The 20605-nt window shown below is 40.7% G+C and overlaps 1 protein-coding gene across 8 annotated transcripts in view; it reads left to right on the top strand.

Moving 5' to 3' along the window:
* The first annotated feature begins 4074 nt into the window (after nt 1–4074).
* ATP8A1 (ATPase phospholipid transporting 8A1) overlaps nt 4075–20605 on the top strand; it is a 249041-nt gene continuing 232510 nt past the window's right edge. For 4 of the 8 annotated variants that reach the window (XM_009447595.5, XM_001150768.6, XM_517167.8 and 1 more), the window contains exon 1: nt 4075–4456. In XM_009447595.5, the coding sequence (XP_009445870.3) occupies nt 4408–4456 (49 nt within the window). In that variant the 5' untranslated portion in view covers nt 4075–4407. The remainder of the gene's footprint in view (nt 4457–20605) is intronic. The other 4 variants (XM_063809481.1, XM_063809478.1, XM_063809479.1 and 1 more) reach the window with 2 other exon arrangements.

The following is a 20605-nucleotide window of genomic DNA, read 5'->3' as shown; positions in this document are numbered from 1 at the left end:
ATTAAATGATCCTCCTTACTTGGCCTCCCAAATTGCTGGGATTACAGGCAAGAGCCATGTCACACAGCCTCATAATCGTTTTTAATATAATCTAGGTACAAGTCGCTAATCAGCTATATGGTTTACAAAAGTTTTCTCCCTTTCTGTGGGTTCTTTTACAATTTCTTAATGATGTATTTGGAAGCACAAAAGTTTGGTTTTGTTTGTTTGTTTGTTTGTTTTTGAGACAAAGTCTCGCTCTGTCACCCAGACTGGAGTGCAGTGGCATGATTTCAGCTCACTACAACCTCTGCTTCCTGGGTTCAAGCGATTCTCCTGCCTCAGCCTCCCAGGTAGCTGAGATTACAGGCACCCACCACCACGCCCAGCTAATTTTTGTATTTTTAGTAGAGATGGGGTTTCACCATGTTGGCCAGGCTGGTCTCGAACTCCTGACCTCAAGTGATCCGCCCACCTGGGCCTCCAAAGTGCTGGGATTACAGGCATGAGCCACTGTGCCCAGACAAAAGTTTTTAATTTGATGATGTGCAATTTATCACTTTTTTCTTTTGTTGTTTGTGCTTTTGATGCCATATGTAAGAAACTATTATCTAAGTTAATAAATATTTACTATTTTTCTCTGAAGAGTTTTATAGATAATTTAACTTTTACATTTTGGGTGTTTGATCCATTTTGAGTTAGTTTTTGTGTATGATACAAGGCAGGGGTCCAACTTTTTTCTTTGGCATGTGGATATCCAGTTGTCCCAACATCCTTTGTTGAAAAGACTATTCTTTCTCCTATTTAATTTTCTTGGCATGAAAACTTGATTTCCAATCTGTTTAGTTCCAGTAGTGACATCCTCTTAGTTCTTTTATTGTATTTTTTTCCTTTGTAATTTCAACTATCATTTACCCAACTCTGGGTACCTGACAGTCACCTCTGATTTGAATGAAGTTTAAACCTGAGTCTGTAGGCCAATGTAGTTCCATTGATGTCCACACCCTGCTATGACAGTAGAACAGAGTAGACGTATTTACACATACTTTATTTTCTCTAATGACTTAAAACAGCCATCCTAATTCAAAGAGAAAGCTAAGGACATGTTTTCCCATTTAGTCCTACATGGCACAGTTATTGGGAATGTAACGAACATCTGCCACTCAATGTTCATTATATTAGAACATAATTTACTTAGTAAAGTTGAGGAAAATTTGTGGCAAAATTCAAGGGAAAAATGTCAAAAAAAAAAAGAAACAAACGCTTAAAAGTGGGCATATTGGGATTCCTAGCATCATTCATTTAGAAGGCTCATTAGGAAACAAAAGTATCCTAAGATGACATTTCAGACTCTCCCAAATCTGGCACCTTTAGTCTCCATACATGGATTCCCATTGAAAAACCTTTACTGTAGTCAAGTCAGTCTCTTTGTTCCTGCCAAATATATATGCTCCTTTATCACTCCACTGACCTTAAACATTCATTAAACAATGACTACCAAGCATTCCCACTAGAAAGAGGTCTCCTTTTTATTTCTATAGAATTAACCCCTACTTTAAGATCTAGCTCAACAATGTTGATCACCCTAGCTCTTAGAAACTTAGCTTTCTCTCAAAGTCCATAGTTGCTGCTTGTCTATTTGGCATGACATATTAGCCATCTTGTTGCTACTGCTGTTTAGCTTTCATTAAGTGCCTCTATAACCTAGTTCTCTGGCTCAGCACCTCACACGTGTTATGTATTCAATGTATATTTTGTGGAGGATAAAACCTGGATCTTAGGGAAGTTGTCCTTAAATAACCCTCTTCCTTCTAAGTCTATCAGCAGTATAGTCATATGACCTGAAAGATTTTAAATGATCTTGCTGACATCTGAATTCTACTACAGATTCCGTGACAAAGTCATGTGGCTGGAACCGGAGTTCCCTGCCAGGGGCTGGCACATTGCACTTCTCACACAATAGAAGGTGAGACGATCTGAGAGCCTTAAAATCAAGCAGATGCAGATTAATGCAATCCTCAACTTCAATCAAGTTCTGAACCAATAAAAATGTGTGATTTCTAGCAATCAGGAATGAGTGGTTTTTAAGAAATAAGGTAGTTGGGATACGCTTGCCATTATGGATAAAGTGATAATATCAGGGAAAGGACACACGGTAATCTATAGACTATATCATGCAATAGTCTTCTCTGTATAAATGACTTGTTTCCTGTATCAATGACGTTTTCAACTTTGCTGATGAGTTAATGGGACACACATGTAAAAAATGGATTGCTCTATACAAAACAGAGGTAACTTCTGGAGTTCCTTCAGTTATTACTTGCAAATAAGCAGAATTGAACCTCAACCCCATCTGAGGACTAATTAGGAATTACAAAGGTGATTGCTCATAAATGAACTATCGTCATGCTGCTGCGCACTGATTTTTAATAAGAACTGGTTATGGCTTCATATAGAATTACACCTAAAATGTTAATCAGAAAAGCACTGCATTTCCTCCAGTTTCTGTTCGCTAACTTTTAAAGCTGATTATTATTTTTACTATTTTCCTTGCTATATTAGCCCTTTAATTTTGTTTCAGACTCATGTTCATTAAGCCAGAGGAAGCCTGCTTTATACAAGGAGACCCTGGGCCTTGGAAGAAATAAAAATGCCCAGTGATAACAGTCCAGAAAAAGCTGTGTTCATTTTTTACGTTTAGAAGACCATACTTTAAATCATGACTATCACTGAAACAGATACATTCATTTATTGTTGAGTCCTGCTTTACCCTGAGATGTTCCATGAACACTGAGAATACATTTTCTTTGTTCTAATTCCAGCCTCTGAATCAGAGCCAACTAGAGTGGGCTCTTCATAAATATGCATTGACTGCCTAAGTATTAATGTAGGGCAGGGCTCTGATTAGCAAGTGCTACCTGCAGGAAGCAGAAGAAATACCACAAATGGAGATAGGACGCTATTAGCAGATTTTATTTCATTTTTTCCTGAGGCTTGGAAATAATCACTTCTCTCTCAGGTCAAACCTCTCCAGCTCTCTCCCTTCAGGATGTGAAAAGATCTCAAATAAAAGGCCTCTATGTGAGGATCTCTTTCGCTGGTTGCTGGAGGAAGAGCATGAAATGAGGGAAGAAGCAAATTGCTTCTGATTTATTGTTTCTGGTTTATTCCTTTCCTGCCAGTTCAGCAGCTCGCTAGAAACAGCACAAAACCTTACATCTTAACTTGAAGGTGAAGTATTTGTTTTGACAACTTTTTAGCGTAGATCTCGGTATACAAAATAAAAGGTAATGAGGCTATGATAATCTGAAGGACATCGGCAAATTAAAATTTAACATATTTATGGATTTTATACAAAGACTCCTCTCCCCTTTGCAGATAAAACGACTGCATCCAACTTTATGCAGATTTAACTAAAAGAAAAAAAAAAGTCTTTTGTGAACCACCTGGGCCAATACTTAGTTGGCTTAATTGCTATTTCAGTGCCTTGTCAGGCTGCAGAGCCTGAACTAGGGAGATGCACCGGGCCCACTTGCAGGCGGGGCCCAGATGCACCCAAGCCCCACGGACAAGAGCACCATGGGCACCAGGGGCCTCCCGACCTGGCAGCCTGTTGCTGCTAGTGGGTGAGGCAGGAGGACAAGTGCGGCTCAGGCCACGAGTCGGGCTGGGCGTGCAGAGAGGTTAGAATTACACCCAGATGGCGAACAGTCAGTCGTTCCTTTCCTGCTCTGGCTGGGAGCTAAACCTTGTAGTCCCAGACCCTTTCGCCTTCGCCTGCCGGCTCAGACCCAACAGCTCTTTCCAGACGACGGGCGGCTCCACTGCGATCAAAAGCCAGGGGTAGCGGGGGGGGATTCGTGAGAATGCAGCAGCCAGAGCAGTCTTTCCTTTCTGAGCAAGATGTGAGAGAGTCCGAGTGGCCTGGAAGAGGAACCGGGTCAACCAACTCCACGGGGCGGAGCGAAAACGCTGGAGGACTGAGGAGGCTAAGAGTTGATCCCCCCTTTGAGTCGTGATACGGTCCGAAGCGGGGCGGGGCGAGGCGAAGGAGGCTCCCCCTGGCTCTCCCCGCCCCTCACCCGCCTTCCTTGCAGAGCGGCCGCGGGAGGGGGAGCGCGAGCCCCGCAGGCCCCTCCCCCGGCGCCGGCGCCCGAGCTCCGCCCCTCGCCGAGCCGCCCCTCCGCGGCTGCAGCGAGAGCTCGCCCAGCTCTGCGGACGCCGCCACCTTCGCCGCCACCGCTGCCTTTCTCCTCCTCCTGTCGGCGTGCGGGGGCCGCGCCCGGCGGCGGCTCTGCCCTAGGTGGGCGGCGGCGCGGCCCAGGCTGCAGCTGAGCGCTCTGCGCGGCGCAGCCGGGTCTCCCGCGTGTACCACGCCGTGACAGGTGCAGAGTCCGGGCTGAGGACCCACCTGCAGCCGCCGCCGTGATGCCCACCATGCGGAGGACCGTGTCGGAGATCCGCTCGCGCGCCGAAGGTAAGGGGCCGCCGAGGCTCGGGGCTAGCCCGGGGTCGGGAAGCGAGTGTGTGTGTGAGCGTGTGTGTTTATCCTGGAAGAGACCGCATCCCACCTCTTCCCCGGCGGCAGTCCGACTGTCGCGCCCGGCCTCTAGGGGACCCTTCCCCCCGCGCTGCCCCCAGTGCACTCGCAGACCCTTTCCAGGCTCCAGTACCCTCGAATGGGTGTTCTCCGCGGGAGCCCCGAGGCGTGCTTTGCACCGCAGTGTGACCATTAGGTCCCAGTCACTGAGCTCACTCGCCCTGCCCACCTCCCTCCCCACCAGCTCGATTTCCACTCAGCAGATCCCCAGCCCGCCGCCCCTGCCTCCGGCGCCCACCGTTTTGCAACCCCCTATCTGAGCTCCCAGCGAAGCGAGTTTGCTTTTCCCGGGCTGCAGGATCCTTTGATCCGTAGTCCCTTGCCTCTCGGAGCGCGGGGAGCCTTCATCGGGGTCGGGTGCCGAGTGGGTTCCCTGCATTACAGCTTCTGCAATTCTGCCTCCTGCAGCGGAGTCCCACCGGCTTGCGTCTGAGGTTTCGTTTTTGTGTTTCCCTTTTGCCCGAAACCCTCACTTCGGCCAGCTGAGCTGACTTTTCAGCCAGGTGGAAGCTGTTTTCTTTGCTCCACCTGGGGCCAGCTCTTGAATGGCCATGGTTGTCAACACTGAGCAACAGATGCTCCGGGGTAGAAGCAAGTAAGCTTTCCGAGGGCCCAGACTCGTCATCGTCTCCGAGGAGCCCTCAACATCCTGCCTGCCATGTGGCAGGCACTCTGTAAATATTATTTGATTTTGCTCGCGTCAAAGCCAAGACTGTAAATATCCCAAGGTTTGTTTGTCCTCTCCCATAAACCTGTACTTGAATCCTGCAGAGGGTGGAATAACATGTTTTTCAGAAATCTATCTTGCCATCATCGCTGATTCCCACTCTTCCTCCCCACCTCCATCTTTTAATGTGAGACAGGTGGTGAAGTGGTTTTAGAAAAATATATAAGTTAGGAGAATTGGATTTCAGGGATGGAGACAGGCCATTTTTTCTCCTTAGGGTCTCCCTGTAAAAATAGGGTCCCTGAAATTTTCTGATTGCAGTATTTAGGAAATATTAAATGAAACTGCTGTGGGGAGAAGACCAAGCAAGATTCAAAACTGGCCTGTGTACTACATAGGAATTCGGTACATGCTGTCATTTGTAATACACCAAAAAATACTTATATAGGGCATTATAGTTTTACATACACAGTTGAATACATTATACTTTTAAAATGCACACTGTAAAAATTCATTTTTTTTACACTTCTGAGTGAAATTAGTCATAGAGATAGTGAAAGTAGAATGGTAATAGTAGGTGGTGTTCTTTTAAATAATAGCAATTGATGGGTCCTATATTGTGGGAAATAGGGGGAAGAGAAAAAGTCTGAGAGCACTGCAAAACCTGTGGCATGTGAGGGGATTACAGGGCTGCAGTATTGTTTTTGATTGGCTTGTGTATTTTCCAAAGTACTTTTACAAAGATTACTTTATGGAAACTTACAACACTCCTGGAGGTTGGTGAAGGTGGAGTGCCATCTGATAGTTGAGGAAACTGTGGCCCATTATGGTTTAGTAATTTGCCCAAGGTCAAGTAACTAGTTCAGTGACACATTTGGATTAAGAGCTCTGGGAAAACAAGGACTGCTGCTTGTTTAATCTTTGTATTCCCTGTGCGTCCAGCACAGTGTCAGGGCCATAGTGGTGCTTGGTGAATGACCCTTTCCCCTGAGATTAGTTGATTCCAGTTTATTATAGCTTCAGCATTGTGCTTGGGACTGTGGTGAAGACAAATAATGACTCTGTGGGGCTGGCGTTGTGGCTCATTGCCTGCTCTGCCCACACTTTTCTTTCCTAGGAAATATTTCTTTCCTGAGAAATATAGTCCTACCTTTCCTAAGGAATATTCTCCTTTGAGAGAGGCCCTGCTGCCTAGAGGGCCTTGTTCTGAACTGCAGCCTTTTTGGCCTCAGCTGATTGGACTATGGTTGGCTCCTGACCCAGAATCAACCAATTCTTATGTGACTCAGACACTTGTAACCTTGTGGTTTGGCTCCAAAAGAGTCTCTGTGTTAATCATATCTCTCTTGAAAACATTAAAGTTAGCGATTTAGAGTAAAAGCAGAAGGGAGCAGAGGTGAATAGGCTGGTATGGGAGAGAATGGGTGGCCATAATAAGTCATAGGAATGCTGCTGATAGAAGAAAGCAGAAACTATGAGTGAGTAGAGAGATAGCAAAGAAAATGGAATGGATGGGCAGACACAGATCCTGAGAGAGGGTGGCGAGACCTTGGAGCCTGCCCTCCCGAATTTTATAGCCCTAGTTCCCAAGTAGCATTAAAATAAGCTCTTTTTCCCCCTTTGAAATGACTTGAATGGGTTTCTGTTCCCTTCATCCAGATTGGCCAGATGTATGACTGTCATGCCTGTAAGTTGTTTACAACCAAACTGGGGAGAAAGGACTTAAAGAGGGAATAAATAGTCTAAGAGGGGATGTTGTTAATTAAATATTGTGCATGCTGTGGAGGACGCAGGACCTGTGGAAGATTAGGAATTTAGTACATACTTATTACTGAACATGAGGCCTGCTGAGTGAACATTTCATTCAGGTGTGATTTGAGATGAGCCCTCACACAGTGCTCAAACTCGAAGGTTCATAGGAATCACCTGAGGATCTTGTTAAACGCAGAGTCTGATTCAGGAGGTCTGGAGTGGGGCCAGAGTTACTACATTTCTGACAAGAATGTAATGCTGAAGGATGCTGGCCTGCAGATCACAGTCTGAGCAGCAGGATCCTAAAGGATACTGACATCTATTTCTGTAGTTAGGAGAGTGTTGAAGACAGTCATAACATGAACAAATGGGGAAAGTGAACATGGCTTATTTCAGAGTTCTTAAGGAAATTGGCCGGGAGCAGAGGGAAACTTGGAAGGAGCAGGCTAAAAGTTTGGCTAGGTAGACTACTGCCAGATTACAAAGCATTTTAAATGCTAAGGTGAGTCATTTGGACACAGGACCAAATATTTGAACAGGTTCTTAGAGTTCATTGAATCTAATTTCTTATTTAAGCCTAACTCCAATATATAATATCTAACAGGGCCAGTTGGGGGCCACATCGTTATAAGGGAGGGACATCCTAAAAGTAGTAACTTAGCTAAGTCTGGAAGTGTGTTGGCTGGTTTGGAGGAAAAGGTATGGTAGATAGACTCTTGCAAAACAGTCTTAAAATGACAAAAGTCAGAATTAGTATTAGAGTGGAACAGTGAGAATGGGAAGGGAGGAATCAGATTTCTGACTGAATCATTAACTCATTCAGCAGATGTCTACTGAACTTCAACTACTGTTACAGGCACTTGGGATACATCAGTTAACAGAAGAGGAAAAGCATGGCCCTGGAGGTGCTTACTTTCTAGTGAGGCAGGAGACAAAACACACACAAAATATGCTAATTATAGAATTTGTTGTGTGGCAAATGCTATGGGGAAAATGAAGAGAAAGCAAAATGTTTAAGGTGGGTGGATGGATTGCAATTTTAAGTAGGTTAGTTAGACTAGCCCTCATTGAAAAGTTGGCATGAAGGAGATAAGGGAGTTGGCCTGGTGGGGATCTGGGGGAAGGGTGTTCCAGCCAGAGCAAATGCCCCAAGGCAGGAGAGAATCGGGAATTAGGAACAGTGAGGGGAAGAATAGTAGGAAGTGAGGTCACAAAGGTCATTGTGTTAGTCCACTCTTAGGCTGCTAATAAAAACATACCTAAGACTGGGTAATTTATAAAGAAAAAGAGGTTTAATGGACTCAGTTTCACATGGCTGGGGAGGCCTCACAATCATGGCGGAAAGTGAAGGAGGAGCAAAGGCAAAAGAGCATGTGCAGGGGAACTGCTCTTTATAAAACTATCAGATCTCGTGAGACTTATTCACTGTCATGAGAACAGCATGGGAAAGACCTGCCCCCATGATTCAGTTACCTCCCACCAGGTCTCTTCCACAACACTTGGGGATTATGGGAGCAACAATTTAAGATGAGATTTGGGTGGGGACACAGCCAAATCATAGCAATCATATTATAGGACTTTGCTATTTAGTGAATATTTAGTAAACATAGGGCAGGAGAGAGAAGGACTTTTTTAAAAAAAGCAAGTCTCAATAATAATTTAGAATTCTAATATTAATAAGTTACCATGGATCTTATTGGTAATAGCATATTGATATTTTATTAGTAATAACATTGGTAGTAGGTTCATAAATTATCAGGGATCTTATTGGGCTGGCTTGTGAAGATTTAGTTGAGTAAATCTGTGGTGGGCTTGGGGATTCGCATTCTTAATGAGCCTCCCAAGATACCCTGGTGCTGGTGAAACACATTTTGAGGAAATTTCCATTACAGTCTTGAGCTTGACTGGTTGAGAAAATCTATTAAACAATAAGGAAATTGGGAAGGAGGACTAATAAAATAAGAGATGATACTAATTCAAATTTTGAGGTAATGGGGACATCCAAATGGACATGTTTTAAAGGTAGTTGGAAATTTTTAGGTGAGATGTGGGAAACCTCAAACTTGGGAATCTTGAGAGGCAATAGTTGAAACCCTGATAGTGGAAAAATTTGCCATAAGGCAAGAGTAGATAAAGCAGAAGACTAAGAATATTAGGTCTCTTTATTTAGCTGCCCCAGATAAATCAAATGGGTGTTGAACTTAGCATTTGAAATCTGGAAACAGACTGAAATAATGGTAGCTTACACAAAATAGTTTTTCTCACTCCTGTAAAACTAGTGTGGAGGTAGACAGGGTTGGCTGTGCCTGCTACACAAAGTCATAAGGGATGTTGGCTCCTTGTGCCTTTCTGCTTCACTGTCCTGAGAGTTTGACTTCCATAAAGTCACAGCATGGTTGCTGGGGTGCCAGCCATCATGTACAATAGTTTTAGCCAGGAGAAAATGGAAGGGTGAAAGGCAAACAGGTTTTTCAGAAAGCACCACACAAAAACTAATGCTTATTTTGCATTGGTTTCCACTTGCAGGGCAAGCTGGGAAATGGAAATTTCCAGCTGGACACATTACCCAGTGTTGTGTTACAAACGGAAAAGGGTGTATGGTTATTGAGCAGTGCATTAGTCCATTTTCACACTGCTGATAAAGACATACCCGAGACTACTCAGCTTGGAATTCATTGTATCATTATCAGCATTTTGGGTCAAAGCCATTCAACAAGTCTCTAGGGAGTTCCATACTTTCCCACATTTTCCTGCTTTCTGAGCCCTCCAAACTTTTTTCAACCTCTGCCTGTTACCCAGTTCCAAAGTCGTTTCCACATTTTCAGTATCTTTTCAGCAGCACCCCACTCTTCTGGTACCAATGTACTGTATTAGTCTGTTTTCATGCTCCTGATGAAGACGTACCGAGACTGGGCAATTTACAAAAGAAAGAGGTTTAATGGACTTACATGGCTGGGGAGGTCTCACAATCATGGCAGAAGGCAAGGAGGAGCAAGTCAGATCTTACATGGATGGCAGCAGGCAGAGAGAGCTTGTGCAGGGGAACTTCCATTTATAAAACTATCAGATCTTGTGAGACTTATTCACTATCACAAGAACAGCATGGGAAAGACCTGTCCCCATGATTCAGTTTCCTCCTACTGGGTTCCTCTACGACATGTGAGAATTGTGGGATTTACAATTCAAGATGAGGTTTGGGTGGGGACACAGCCAAACTATATCAGGCAGACAACAGAATCAGTCACAGTGAAGTTCTCAGATTGCCAAAGGCTCTTGCTTGGATAACATAGAAACTGCTCTGGAGCTCATACTTTACATATAATAAGGATTAAATTGTTCAAAACTAAAGAAATGCACACACACAAAAACTTCACATACCTATCCAGTGGATTGTGTTTTCTTCTGTTGAATACTATAATGCTAAAATATAATGACATTTATTTGATTATGTAAAATATGTGCTAAACGATGTATCCAGAAGTAGTTTTAGGAATTGTTTTTCTAAATGGCAACTCTAAAATGTTTGTAACTATGTAGAATAGTATGTTTTATTTACATAAAAGGTAACAAAAGGAATAAAAAGTAATTTAAGCTGTCCTTAAAGGAAAAATTTTAGGACGCTATTCCAGGTAAAAGATGACTAAGGTTTTTGTTCCTTTAAAAACCACTTATTATGCACCAGCTGTGTGCCAGCTAAATGGGTGGTGGGACAAAAGGATGTGGTCGATGAAGGAGGTCCCAAAGGAAACATGGAGATGAGTATGGAGATGAGTTCAGTTTTACCTGAAGTGGCACTGTGTGAGAAAGTGTGTATGAGTATAGCGATACAGCATGTCATCAATATTTGAAAATCTCAAAGTAGGTGTCATTTTACTTAGTGTAATTCTGGAGATATAAGTGTATTAGATCTGATTATTTTAGGTTTTCTATCTTCAGTGCAGAATTCATGGTTTGTTTTTTCTGTCATTTCAAAAACAGAATTGAAGCATATACCTATGTTACAGCTGTGGGAATGTTTGCAAAGGTCAGAGGACGCTTTTGAAGTTAACGAAATGTTTGCTGCGTGGGTCTCTATTCACATGGTTTCATTGGAATGTCAATGACATGAAGGCCACCACTTTCCCCTTCATTCTTTACTTCTTAGTGAAAGGAGCCCAAACCTTCCAATGATTGTATTCTCCGGGTAGTAAGCTCCCTAAGGGCAGGGGGTTTTGTCTGATTTGTCCACTGATATATTGCTCCCCATGAGGACATTGCCTGGCACATAGTAGGACCACAGGCATTGGTTAAATGAATGAATCTATGTCCTAAAGATGAAAATGCCTTATAATCCAATTTGTAAAATACTCAGAGCTAAATCTAGATGTACTAAATCTAGTACCCTCCTACTGAAACCTTAGCACCCCAAAGGAGCGTTTTTGTGAGATTTGTTCGCTGCTGTACCCTCTACACCTAGAGTTTTGTCTGCCACATAGCCACCACTCTATATTTGTTGAATGAATGGATAACTCTGAGCTTTGTTTTTAATGGAAGAGCTTAACTATGAGTCTTGATAGAAGTACTGCCTGCTTACTGGGAAAAACTCATGCTTCAGAAAGTCTTGCAGGAGAGAGTAAAATTCATCACAAACTATGCCATCCAAATATAATCACATTGTGATTATAAACTTTTATATACTTCATATAAATTTATATATTTACAATGTTAGAATTTTAGTATATGTCCTTCCCAACTATTTTCCAGAAAAGATATATTTGTTAGGAAGAATGAGGTAATCTGCATTATTTTTAATAATTTTATGGATATCTGTGCCAATATAGATTTGTGTAAATTTTGTCTACTGTCACTAGTTATATCCTTAATGCCTGGAATAGTGCTTGACACTTGGTAGCAGCTCAGTAAATTTTTGTTGAATGAACAGATCAATTTTATTAATTTTATGACAGCTTAGCATTTTTATGTTAGTACAGAATAACTTACTAAAGAACCCTGTGGGTGGACATTTAGGTCATTTCAGTTTTTTAAACTCTTGAATAAGCATCTTTGTATCTTTTTGTACACCTTTCTGATGGTTTTGTTCAAAGTCCCTAGAAATGGGATTTCTGGGTCAAAAGTATATATCTTTTTATGACTTTTGATACATATTTGAAAATTGCTAGAAAGATTATACTGGTTTACACTCCCACTGAAAGTGAATGAGAGTGCCTGTTTATCCCTTTTGCAGCACTGTATAGCATTTTTCTTCCTCCTTATGGATATAGAATGTAAAAAGTAAGTCTTTAAGTTTACATTGCTTTATTAGGTTTAACATATTTTGGTAAATGTAGTGATTATTTTTTTCTGAATTGTTTATAAAGTTTTGTATTGAAGTTTAAGAACTTATATGTTAAAGATAATACCTTTTTTCCTTATTCATAGTTTATCTTAACTTTGTAGTGCTTTAACATGTATGTAAATTAATTTTTATGAAGTATAATCTTTCCTTTTTTTAAATTTCTGCTTTAATGTCATATTTTTCAAGATAATTTTTTAATTATATTTTTCTTTTAGTACTTTTGGGTTTCATTTTAAACAGTTATATTAGTAATTCCTGTGTGATTTACTTTGTGGTGAAATGTGGGCCTGGATCTAAGTTTTTCCTCAAATTATTTACCTGACATAATAACCATATATTTAATAATCCTTTCTTCCCACACTGATGTGAGGTGCTTCCGTATGTATATATTTGAGTTTTTTTCTGGAGTCAGTCTCTCTTTCCCTTCCCCCCACCCCACCCGCCGCCACCTCTCTTTATTTTGGTCCCTTTTAGCCCCTGGTATCAAATTCCTTTATTGCAACATAATAAAAAATATTCTCTTAGCTGTCCCATTTGCTTTGCTCTTTTCTCTAGGTTTTTCTGGGTTTTTTTTCCCCCACAGTTGTATTTTTCTACTAGAATTTATGAGTACATCATTGAATCAAGTTAAAAAATATGTTGGAATATTTATTGGAATTGCATTGTTTATAAATTTATATTAAGAGAATTGGCATCTTTCTTATATTGAGTCATGTATGCTTAGTTTCCCTCTTCAATTATTGCTACTTTGATATTGGTATCAGTCTGAATTCATTTCAGTTTTTCAGTTAATTTTTGTCTCTGTAGGTTTTAAAATTATATTGTATGTCTTAAAGCAAAGTATTTTTAAATGAGGTTTTAAATTAATAAGATTTGACCAGGTATATGTTGGTTTTACTACTTTTTGAGCAAGAATGGTTCATTTCTATCTGCTGATGTATTGTGGACTCTGCTTCCAACTTACCACTTTTATTATTTCATGTAGTGGCCCTGACATGATGGCTGAGATATTACTCTTTTTTCTCCTTTTTGCTAGGAATAAGGTCAAATTTAGACCAACTAGATTTAGCTAATGGTTCCATGGAATCTACTTACAAATCAGCATTTATATCTCAGATCAGCACTAAAAGAAATAAAACGTGAGCCACAATCAAGCAGCTACATTTAAAATGTAAAAAGAGATGTTAAATGAATTTTAATACTATATATTTAATATTAAATAATACAAGTAATAGTGTATTTAATATATAAATACTAATATGTATTATAAATATAAATTTTCTTTGGCCCAATATATCCAAAATATTATTTCAATATTTTGTTATAAAAATTTATGAGTGGCAGTTTACATTTTTTGTGCTACGTTTTCTAAATCTGGTGGGCATTTTATAGTGCATCTCAATTTGTACTATTTCATGTGCTCAGTAGCTACATGTGACTAGTGGCCACTGTATTGAACAGCATAGTTGTAAATTATACCTCTAGCATATGCTTACTTGTTAGGATTTACTAGAATTTTTCAGAATATAAAATTTTGTGATAGAAACCCATAGCTCAAAGTAAACTTGTTAGAAATACATATGTAGATCTTGAGGTTTAAGTCTTCAGCTCCCTTCTTAACAACAGAAGGCAGTCACGTGTGTATAAAACTTCACACATTATATGGGTGCTTAGATAATACTGCCTTTGACTTGGCCCTTGTGGCAATTTAGAGGTTTTATGTAAGTACATTGTGGCATCTTTTGTAGCCTGTTTTGTTTCCAATTTTTTAATCTCTTATAAAATATATTTGATAAATAAAACACCCTGCCATGTCTTCCTATTCATTTTTATTTAAATGTTAGCATGAGATGTGAAGTAGATAAAACTCTTAAGTAGTATTCTTTTATGTACAATATCACCATCACTTGTGCTAAAGGGACAACTGTATAGGACTTGGCTTCATGGATTAATTAGACCTCTAATTGACTTGGCAAAGAGAGGTGTCTGTTTTAAATTGAGCCTCTGTTCATTATTTTATGTGAATTATCTTTAAAAGAGATGACTGATCTTGATCCATCTAGGGCTGTGCTTAATAATATCAGATTAGTTGAGTGACAGCTCAGAATGTCACTAAGAAGGCCAAAGCCAGCCTGGGTTCTGGACCAGAACACCACTTTAGTGGGCCAGACCTGTTTAGAGTACAAGATTGGCCTTTGTGAGTGAAACAAGCAAACAATGGTATGCAGGGTTGAGTCAAAGAGATGGTTTGTTCTGATGCCAGCCTACACCAGTTCAGCTTCTGTAATTGACCTAGGTCCCTGTGGTTAATTCTGGTCCTGAAGTAAAGCTAACGTTGTATAAAACAAATCTTCCAGCTTCTACAGACCGTCTTTTTCCCGTGTCCCTTCCTCAATCCCACATAGATTTAGTCCCAAAAATCTTTAACGTCGACATTTGAAGAGCTCTGACTTAGCACTCTAAAGATGAGGCATGCACACCCTGTCACCACTTCCCTGACCCTGAGTGCCTGTCCCAGCAGCTTATAGAGCTCCAGGATGGGGGGCCTGCCTTGCTCTTGGCAGGACAAGATGCTGGTTCCCAACCCTAGCTTGGACTCCAGTGCTCAGCATTTGTGAGCCGTTTTGATGCCACACCAGGCCTACCAAGGTTTCTGAGTATCATTTGCTTTCACTTTACCCACAGTTGCTTTTGGCCAGCTCACCTGAACCCACATCGTTGCCCCATGCAGGAGATCTTTGGTTCTGAGTGTAGTTGTTGCCCATTTCCATTTGTCCTGGATCTCTCGCTCCACCATTTTATTGTTATCCCAGTGGCTGCGACTAGTTGGCCCTTTCCAGTTCCCTTCTAGTCTGTCTCACTCTACTTTTTTTTTTTTCTCTAACCTAGGCCGTGTTCTATCTCTGACCAAAGAAATGAGATGGGTCTAAGTTTTATCCAATCCTGGTGGCTGCTCTACATGTTAAGCTGGGTTCAGTCTACCATCTATGCCAGAATGGTTGTGATAAATATTCTCAGATGGACTTAAGTCAACTTTCCTAACTTTATTTTCATTGTCATGGGTAAATGTTAGAGAAATGACATGGGGAGGAATGTCTCTGCTATCTTTAATGAAAAGTGTGTCCAATGTGGACAGGGCAGTGGGAGGCTTGTGAAATGTAAATTGTTTTTATAGCCACATCGTGTGATGCTCAACCCTGGCTTCATAGTGAATTAGATAGGGAGCTTCTAAACAATACAGATTCCCAGACCCATCCCAGAACGATGGAATCAGTTGGTCTGTTCTATAGGGATAGGGACCAAGCATTAATATTTTATCTCCTAGGTAATTCTAATGTGCAGTGGTATTGAAAACACTGGTATAGAACCTTGAATTTACTTGCTGGCAGAGAGGATGGGAATAAATTGTATACAACTATATAGGTTGCGAGCCAAGAAACCAAGACTATTAGCTAGCCAAGTGATAGACGAACAATTTACCCAAAATATTTACCAAAGAAAATCAATATTTTTGGTAAATTGTGTATCATCCAATTAGCTAATAGGACTAATTATACTCCTCTTAATTTCCCCTCTGAGAAATGATCAAGGTCATACATTAATACTATTTATTAGGTTTTGAAGACTTTCTTTAAAATTCTGAATTGAACATTCAATTCAGTACAACTAAGTGAAGAGTACAACACATTTAGTTTATTTTTAGCTGGTGTTATATCTACTCTGGGAGCTTGTTCAATATGAGCTTTTCTGCAGTGTCATTACTAGTTTTTTGCTAACCTGCTTGCTTTTAGTATGTTGTAGTAATTAGTTGCTTTATTCAGCCTATATTTGTAGCCCAAATATTTAGTCATTTGCAGCTGAAAAAAATAGCATAATGACTTGGTAATAGTCTTTGAAATTTCTGTGGCAATTTTTTTTTTCAAGGAGTATATTTTTGTCAGTCTAGATTTATTGATTTATCCCATTATGACATGAGATAATCTTTTATAGGTTAACGTACAAAATGTGAAAACTCCCAATTTACCTGCCTTCCCTAATTGCTGAGATGAGGCCAATATTTGAGACTCTTTATTTGGCCATTGTGTTTCTCGGTGGCCACTCTGATGGGCGCTGGGTTCTAGCTTTAGGATGCTGCTGGTGGCCACTGCCGGGTGGGAAGATTATCACTTGACGCTCTGGGGATTAGAAAAACACCATAGTACTGTAGATCAAGTGCATTGTGTCCAGCATTTGTGATTGCTGTTTATTTTATAGTTCTCATCTATCCTTATTTGTCTCTGCATTTAGACTTTCCTTTTATTAGGTGATAATGTGATTTGTACTTTGCAGATGGAAATTATTTTCAAAAGCCAGAATTTGATCTTGTAGAGGATGGAAAGTTCTGAATTTTTGGCTCAATTTAACCCCAGATGGCGACTGATTTCTGTCTCTTTGTTTAAAGTTCAGTAAGAGAATCATTACATGAGTTGGCCTTTTGTTGACTTCCAAGTGAATACAATTAGCAAAAGAAAAAACCCTCTTAATTTCCCCAGGTACCAAATTGAATCCCCCTTGAACTTATTAAGTGAATTTCCCGGTGGAATTTATCCCTGTGGTTGGTGAACCACTCTCCTATATATTTTCATTTTAACTAAGCCTTAATACGAAGGCCTTCAGTCTGAACTTAGTAGATTTCTTTATAGGTCAGATATTTTTCCATATGTTCAGCTAAAATTGGCCTTTTAAACAAAAATTCATTGAAGCAAATAAATCAGTATTGTTACTGTTTGTTTCATGTGTTTTTGGTCTGCTCAGTACCAGATGACTTGACACAGTAGCCACCTGAAAGTAGGGCATATTTGTTTTGTGACATAACTACGCTTGAAGCTATCTTTAACATCCTAAGCTAATGCCCTGTAAATAATTGGTGAGAAAGTGAAATGAGGCACTGGGACTTCCTGTAGGCCTGGAGTGATATGTGTGTTCTGGCCCTTCAAAGCTGTGCGGCCTTGAGCATGTCACTTAACCTCTGTGAGACTCCTGTTTCTCTTTGATAAAGTGATAATACCTACCAGCGAATCATCTGCCTGTTGGATAGTGAGGAGACCAAGCCTGGCTACACACTGGAATCTCCCAAGGAGTTTTCAACACACTGACCCCTGGTCCCACCCCCAGGGATTCTGATTTCATCTTGGGGGTAAGGGTTGAAACAAGGAGAAATGATAGTGGCTTCAACTACTAAGCATCAGTGGACATGATGGGGAGTGGTCAAGATTCAGAATATAGCTAGAAGATAGATCCAACAGATTTGTTGATGGCTAGGATATGGAATTTTTAAAAAAGGAGTCAAAAATGACTAAAGTTTTGGGCCCTGAGCCCAAAACAGTGGTGCCATTTACCGAAATAGAAAACACTGGGATGAAGGAATGAAAACCAGCTTGCATCTTAGAAAGGAGTGAGAAAGTCCCATGTGTCAAAAATACATATGTTTGTAGACATTTATTTTATTCTCTTAGAGTATTGCATTCATCCTAAAATCTGGATTTCAGAATTTCCACCTTCTGTTTCCCTCATCTTCTTTTCTCTGAATATTCTTTAGAATTTCAGTAAATGCACCTGTTAGTGTAATACGTGTTCCCCATTGCTATGAATTTTAGGTATCTGGGAACTGTATGGATTTATTCTGTTTGGGATCGATAATTACATTGCCAGGACTTTTTGCTGCCCAGTCAGAGTTGATGAGAACAGTCTTTCACGTGATCACTGCGTTCTTTTGGCTCTTGAGGTGCTCCAAACTGCAGGGACATTTTCCAGAGTGGATATATTAAATGAAAGCACTTACTATAAAGTAGGTGCTAAGCAAATGTTTTTTCAGTCTGCATCTGGTGAGTGACTGGGATAAGATCAGGCTGTTCAGATTTTGGAAACTGAACTTTTAAAAACGCTGGAGTGGTTTTGAAGTCTTCGTGGAGTTTTCTTATATTCATCTGTATGCCCATCACACCTTGCATGGCCGTGGTCACGGTATACCAGCAGGTCTAGGGAGCTAATTTCATGATTCTAATTAGTAGTAGTAGCATCTTGAGGTAAAATGTTGCATTAGGAGGTACTTACTGCATGGAGTGATTTTTATTTATGGCATTAGAAGGTTCTTGAAGCATTTGTTTCATCCACCCTCGCATCGTTTTTGTTCTACCTGTGGATTGAGTAGGGCGTGCGGCAATCTCACACATGTGTAGGTGTCATTGCTTTAATGTCACTGAGCAATGTGCTGGGTCTTTTCAGTCTTTGCAGCCCACCAGCTGTCATTCACACATCCTATCTTAATCTGTTTAGTGGAGGTTTCTGTCGTCTTCTTTAGCTACATCCTGACAAACTGAAGGATGCCGACCATTCCTTACTTTGTTTTGTGAAAATGATTCTTGGCTTTTTGAGCCAGTCTCATCTGACCAGTCTTAGTGAGTTCTTCAGTACTGCCCACAGTGCTTGTGGTAGATGAGCCATCCCAGAGCCACACCCATTCACAGAGTCTCGTTAGGGCGTGCTGGAGTTCTTGGATGCTCTTTTGTGGGTTTCCTCTTTTTCTAGCTTTGTTTAATGGATTTGTTGGATATTTGGCAAACCTGGTTGTGGCATTGTGTTATCAACAGGCAGATGAGAGTGTCACACTTTCCTTATCCTGGGTAGTGTCTGGTTCTGTAGGATAAAACACTTGTCTTGTTTGTGGACAGTGTATGTTGCTGTGTGTGCTATACTGATGTCCCTACCAAAGTTGTAATGGGCAGGAAGACTTTAGTTTCTTCACTGGATGTTTTTGATGATTGAGACTTTGTTTTAAAAAAACAAAGGTGAGTTGTTTTCCTCTCTTGCAAAGTCACAATGGAGATAAGAAGCAGGTGCCAGTTAAACTCCACTGACTCATTCTGAGATTAATATAGCAGCATAATGATGTTATTTGGGTGTTTCTGCTTCTTGTAATAAAACGAGGACTAGTCTGTTGGAACTAATCATGTATCTACCTGTTTGTATGTTATAAAATGTGTAAATAGCTCTAAAAGTTAAAGTTGTAATGATTCAGATAACTTTCATCATTGTTCATTCATTTTTTCCCCAGTACTTTTTAAGGCCTAGCTCATTCAGAACTGTAATTCAGTTCTATCTTCCTATGAACACACTGCTACTGAAGTCAATGGGGTTAACTATCCTACAAGCATTTGTAGTAACTAATTTAATAATACTCTTTTCCATGTACAAAATGCGGAAAACTTGCACCCTGCACTGTATCAGTGGTTCTCTCAATAAGCTTATAGTTGTCTTAAAAAAAAAAAAAAAGAAATTTAAAAGGATAGAATCCTTGGATTCTAGAGTTGGAAGGGAACTTAGAAGTCATTTAATGCAACACAGTAACTGATATGGCTTGAATACCTCACAGTGAAGGGAACACACCCACACACACCCTTTTAAGACAGCCCATTCCATTCTCAGACACCTCACATTTTTTCTTGATAAGAAAGCAATAAAAGCAGTAAAAACATTTATGCTCTACATGCCTTGCTGGGTCAGGTGTCTCCCATATTGTATTTACACAGTTGCTTCTTTAGGCCTTTAGTATAGAACCTTCAACTTATTCAGCCTTTCAAAATCTTCTAGAATTCTGATTTTTTTCATGTCATCTGTACATTGATTAATCATGTCATGTGTCTTTATCCTGTCATTGGAACCCAGGCAGTCTGCACCCAGAGCCCTTACCAAGTTAGGCATTTACTGTAAGGGATCCTCTTGTATCACAGCGAGGTTCATTGTTCTTTTTTTTTTTTTTTTTTTCTGGCGATGGGGAAGTCTCTGTATGTCTGCTCCTTCACTTCCTAACTTTGGCATGCATGTGGCTTCAGAGTGCCATGATGCTCCCTCCAGCCCAACTGTCCGTGATGTTCCTTACTTGGTGCTGAGTTGACTGACCACAAATCCACATTCTCTAAAAGGGATCTGACTGGCCTGGCTGGTCAGGTGCTCCATGTTGACCCTGACACCTAGGGCTCAGGTACTAGGCCAGGCCAGGAGATGGAAGGAGAGACCGAGTCCAAGGGTGACCCAGGGGGGAGGCTCTTTCAGAAGGGCTCACAGGCAGGGATGGCCAAAGAATAGCTTTAGTATGTGAGACCCCTCCATGTATGTTTGTCAGCTACATAGTTGTGAATCCACATTGTTTCATAATCATGGAATCGTGTGTCTTCATTTATAACAATAGGGCCTACACAAAAGCCTTCTTGAAATCCAGATGCTGAGGGTTCTA

Source organism: Pan troglodytes, chromosome 3 (genome assembly GCF_028858775.2).
Source record: "Pan troglodytes isolate AG18354 chromosome 3, NHGRI_mPanTro3-v2.0_pri, whole genome shotgun sequence".
NCBI lineage: Eukaryota > Metazoa > Chordata > Mammalia > Primates > Hominidae > Pan > Pan troglodytes.
Note: the sequence above shows the minus strand (reverse complement) of the source record. Positions and strands in the feature narration are given on the sequence as shown.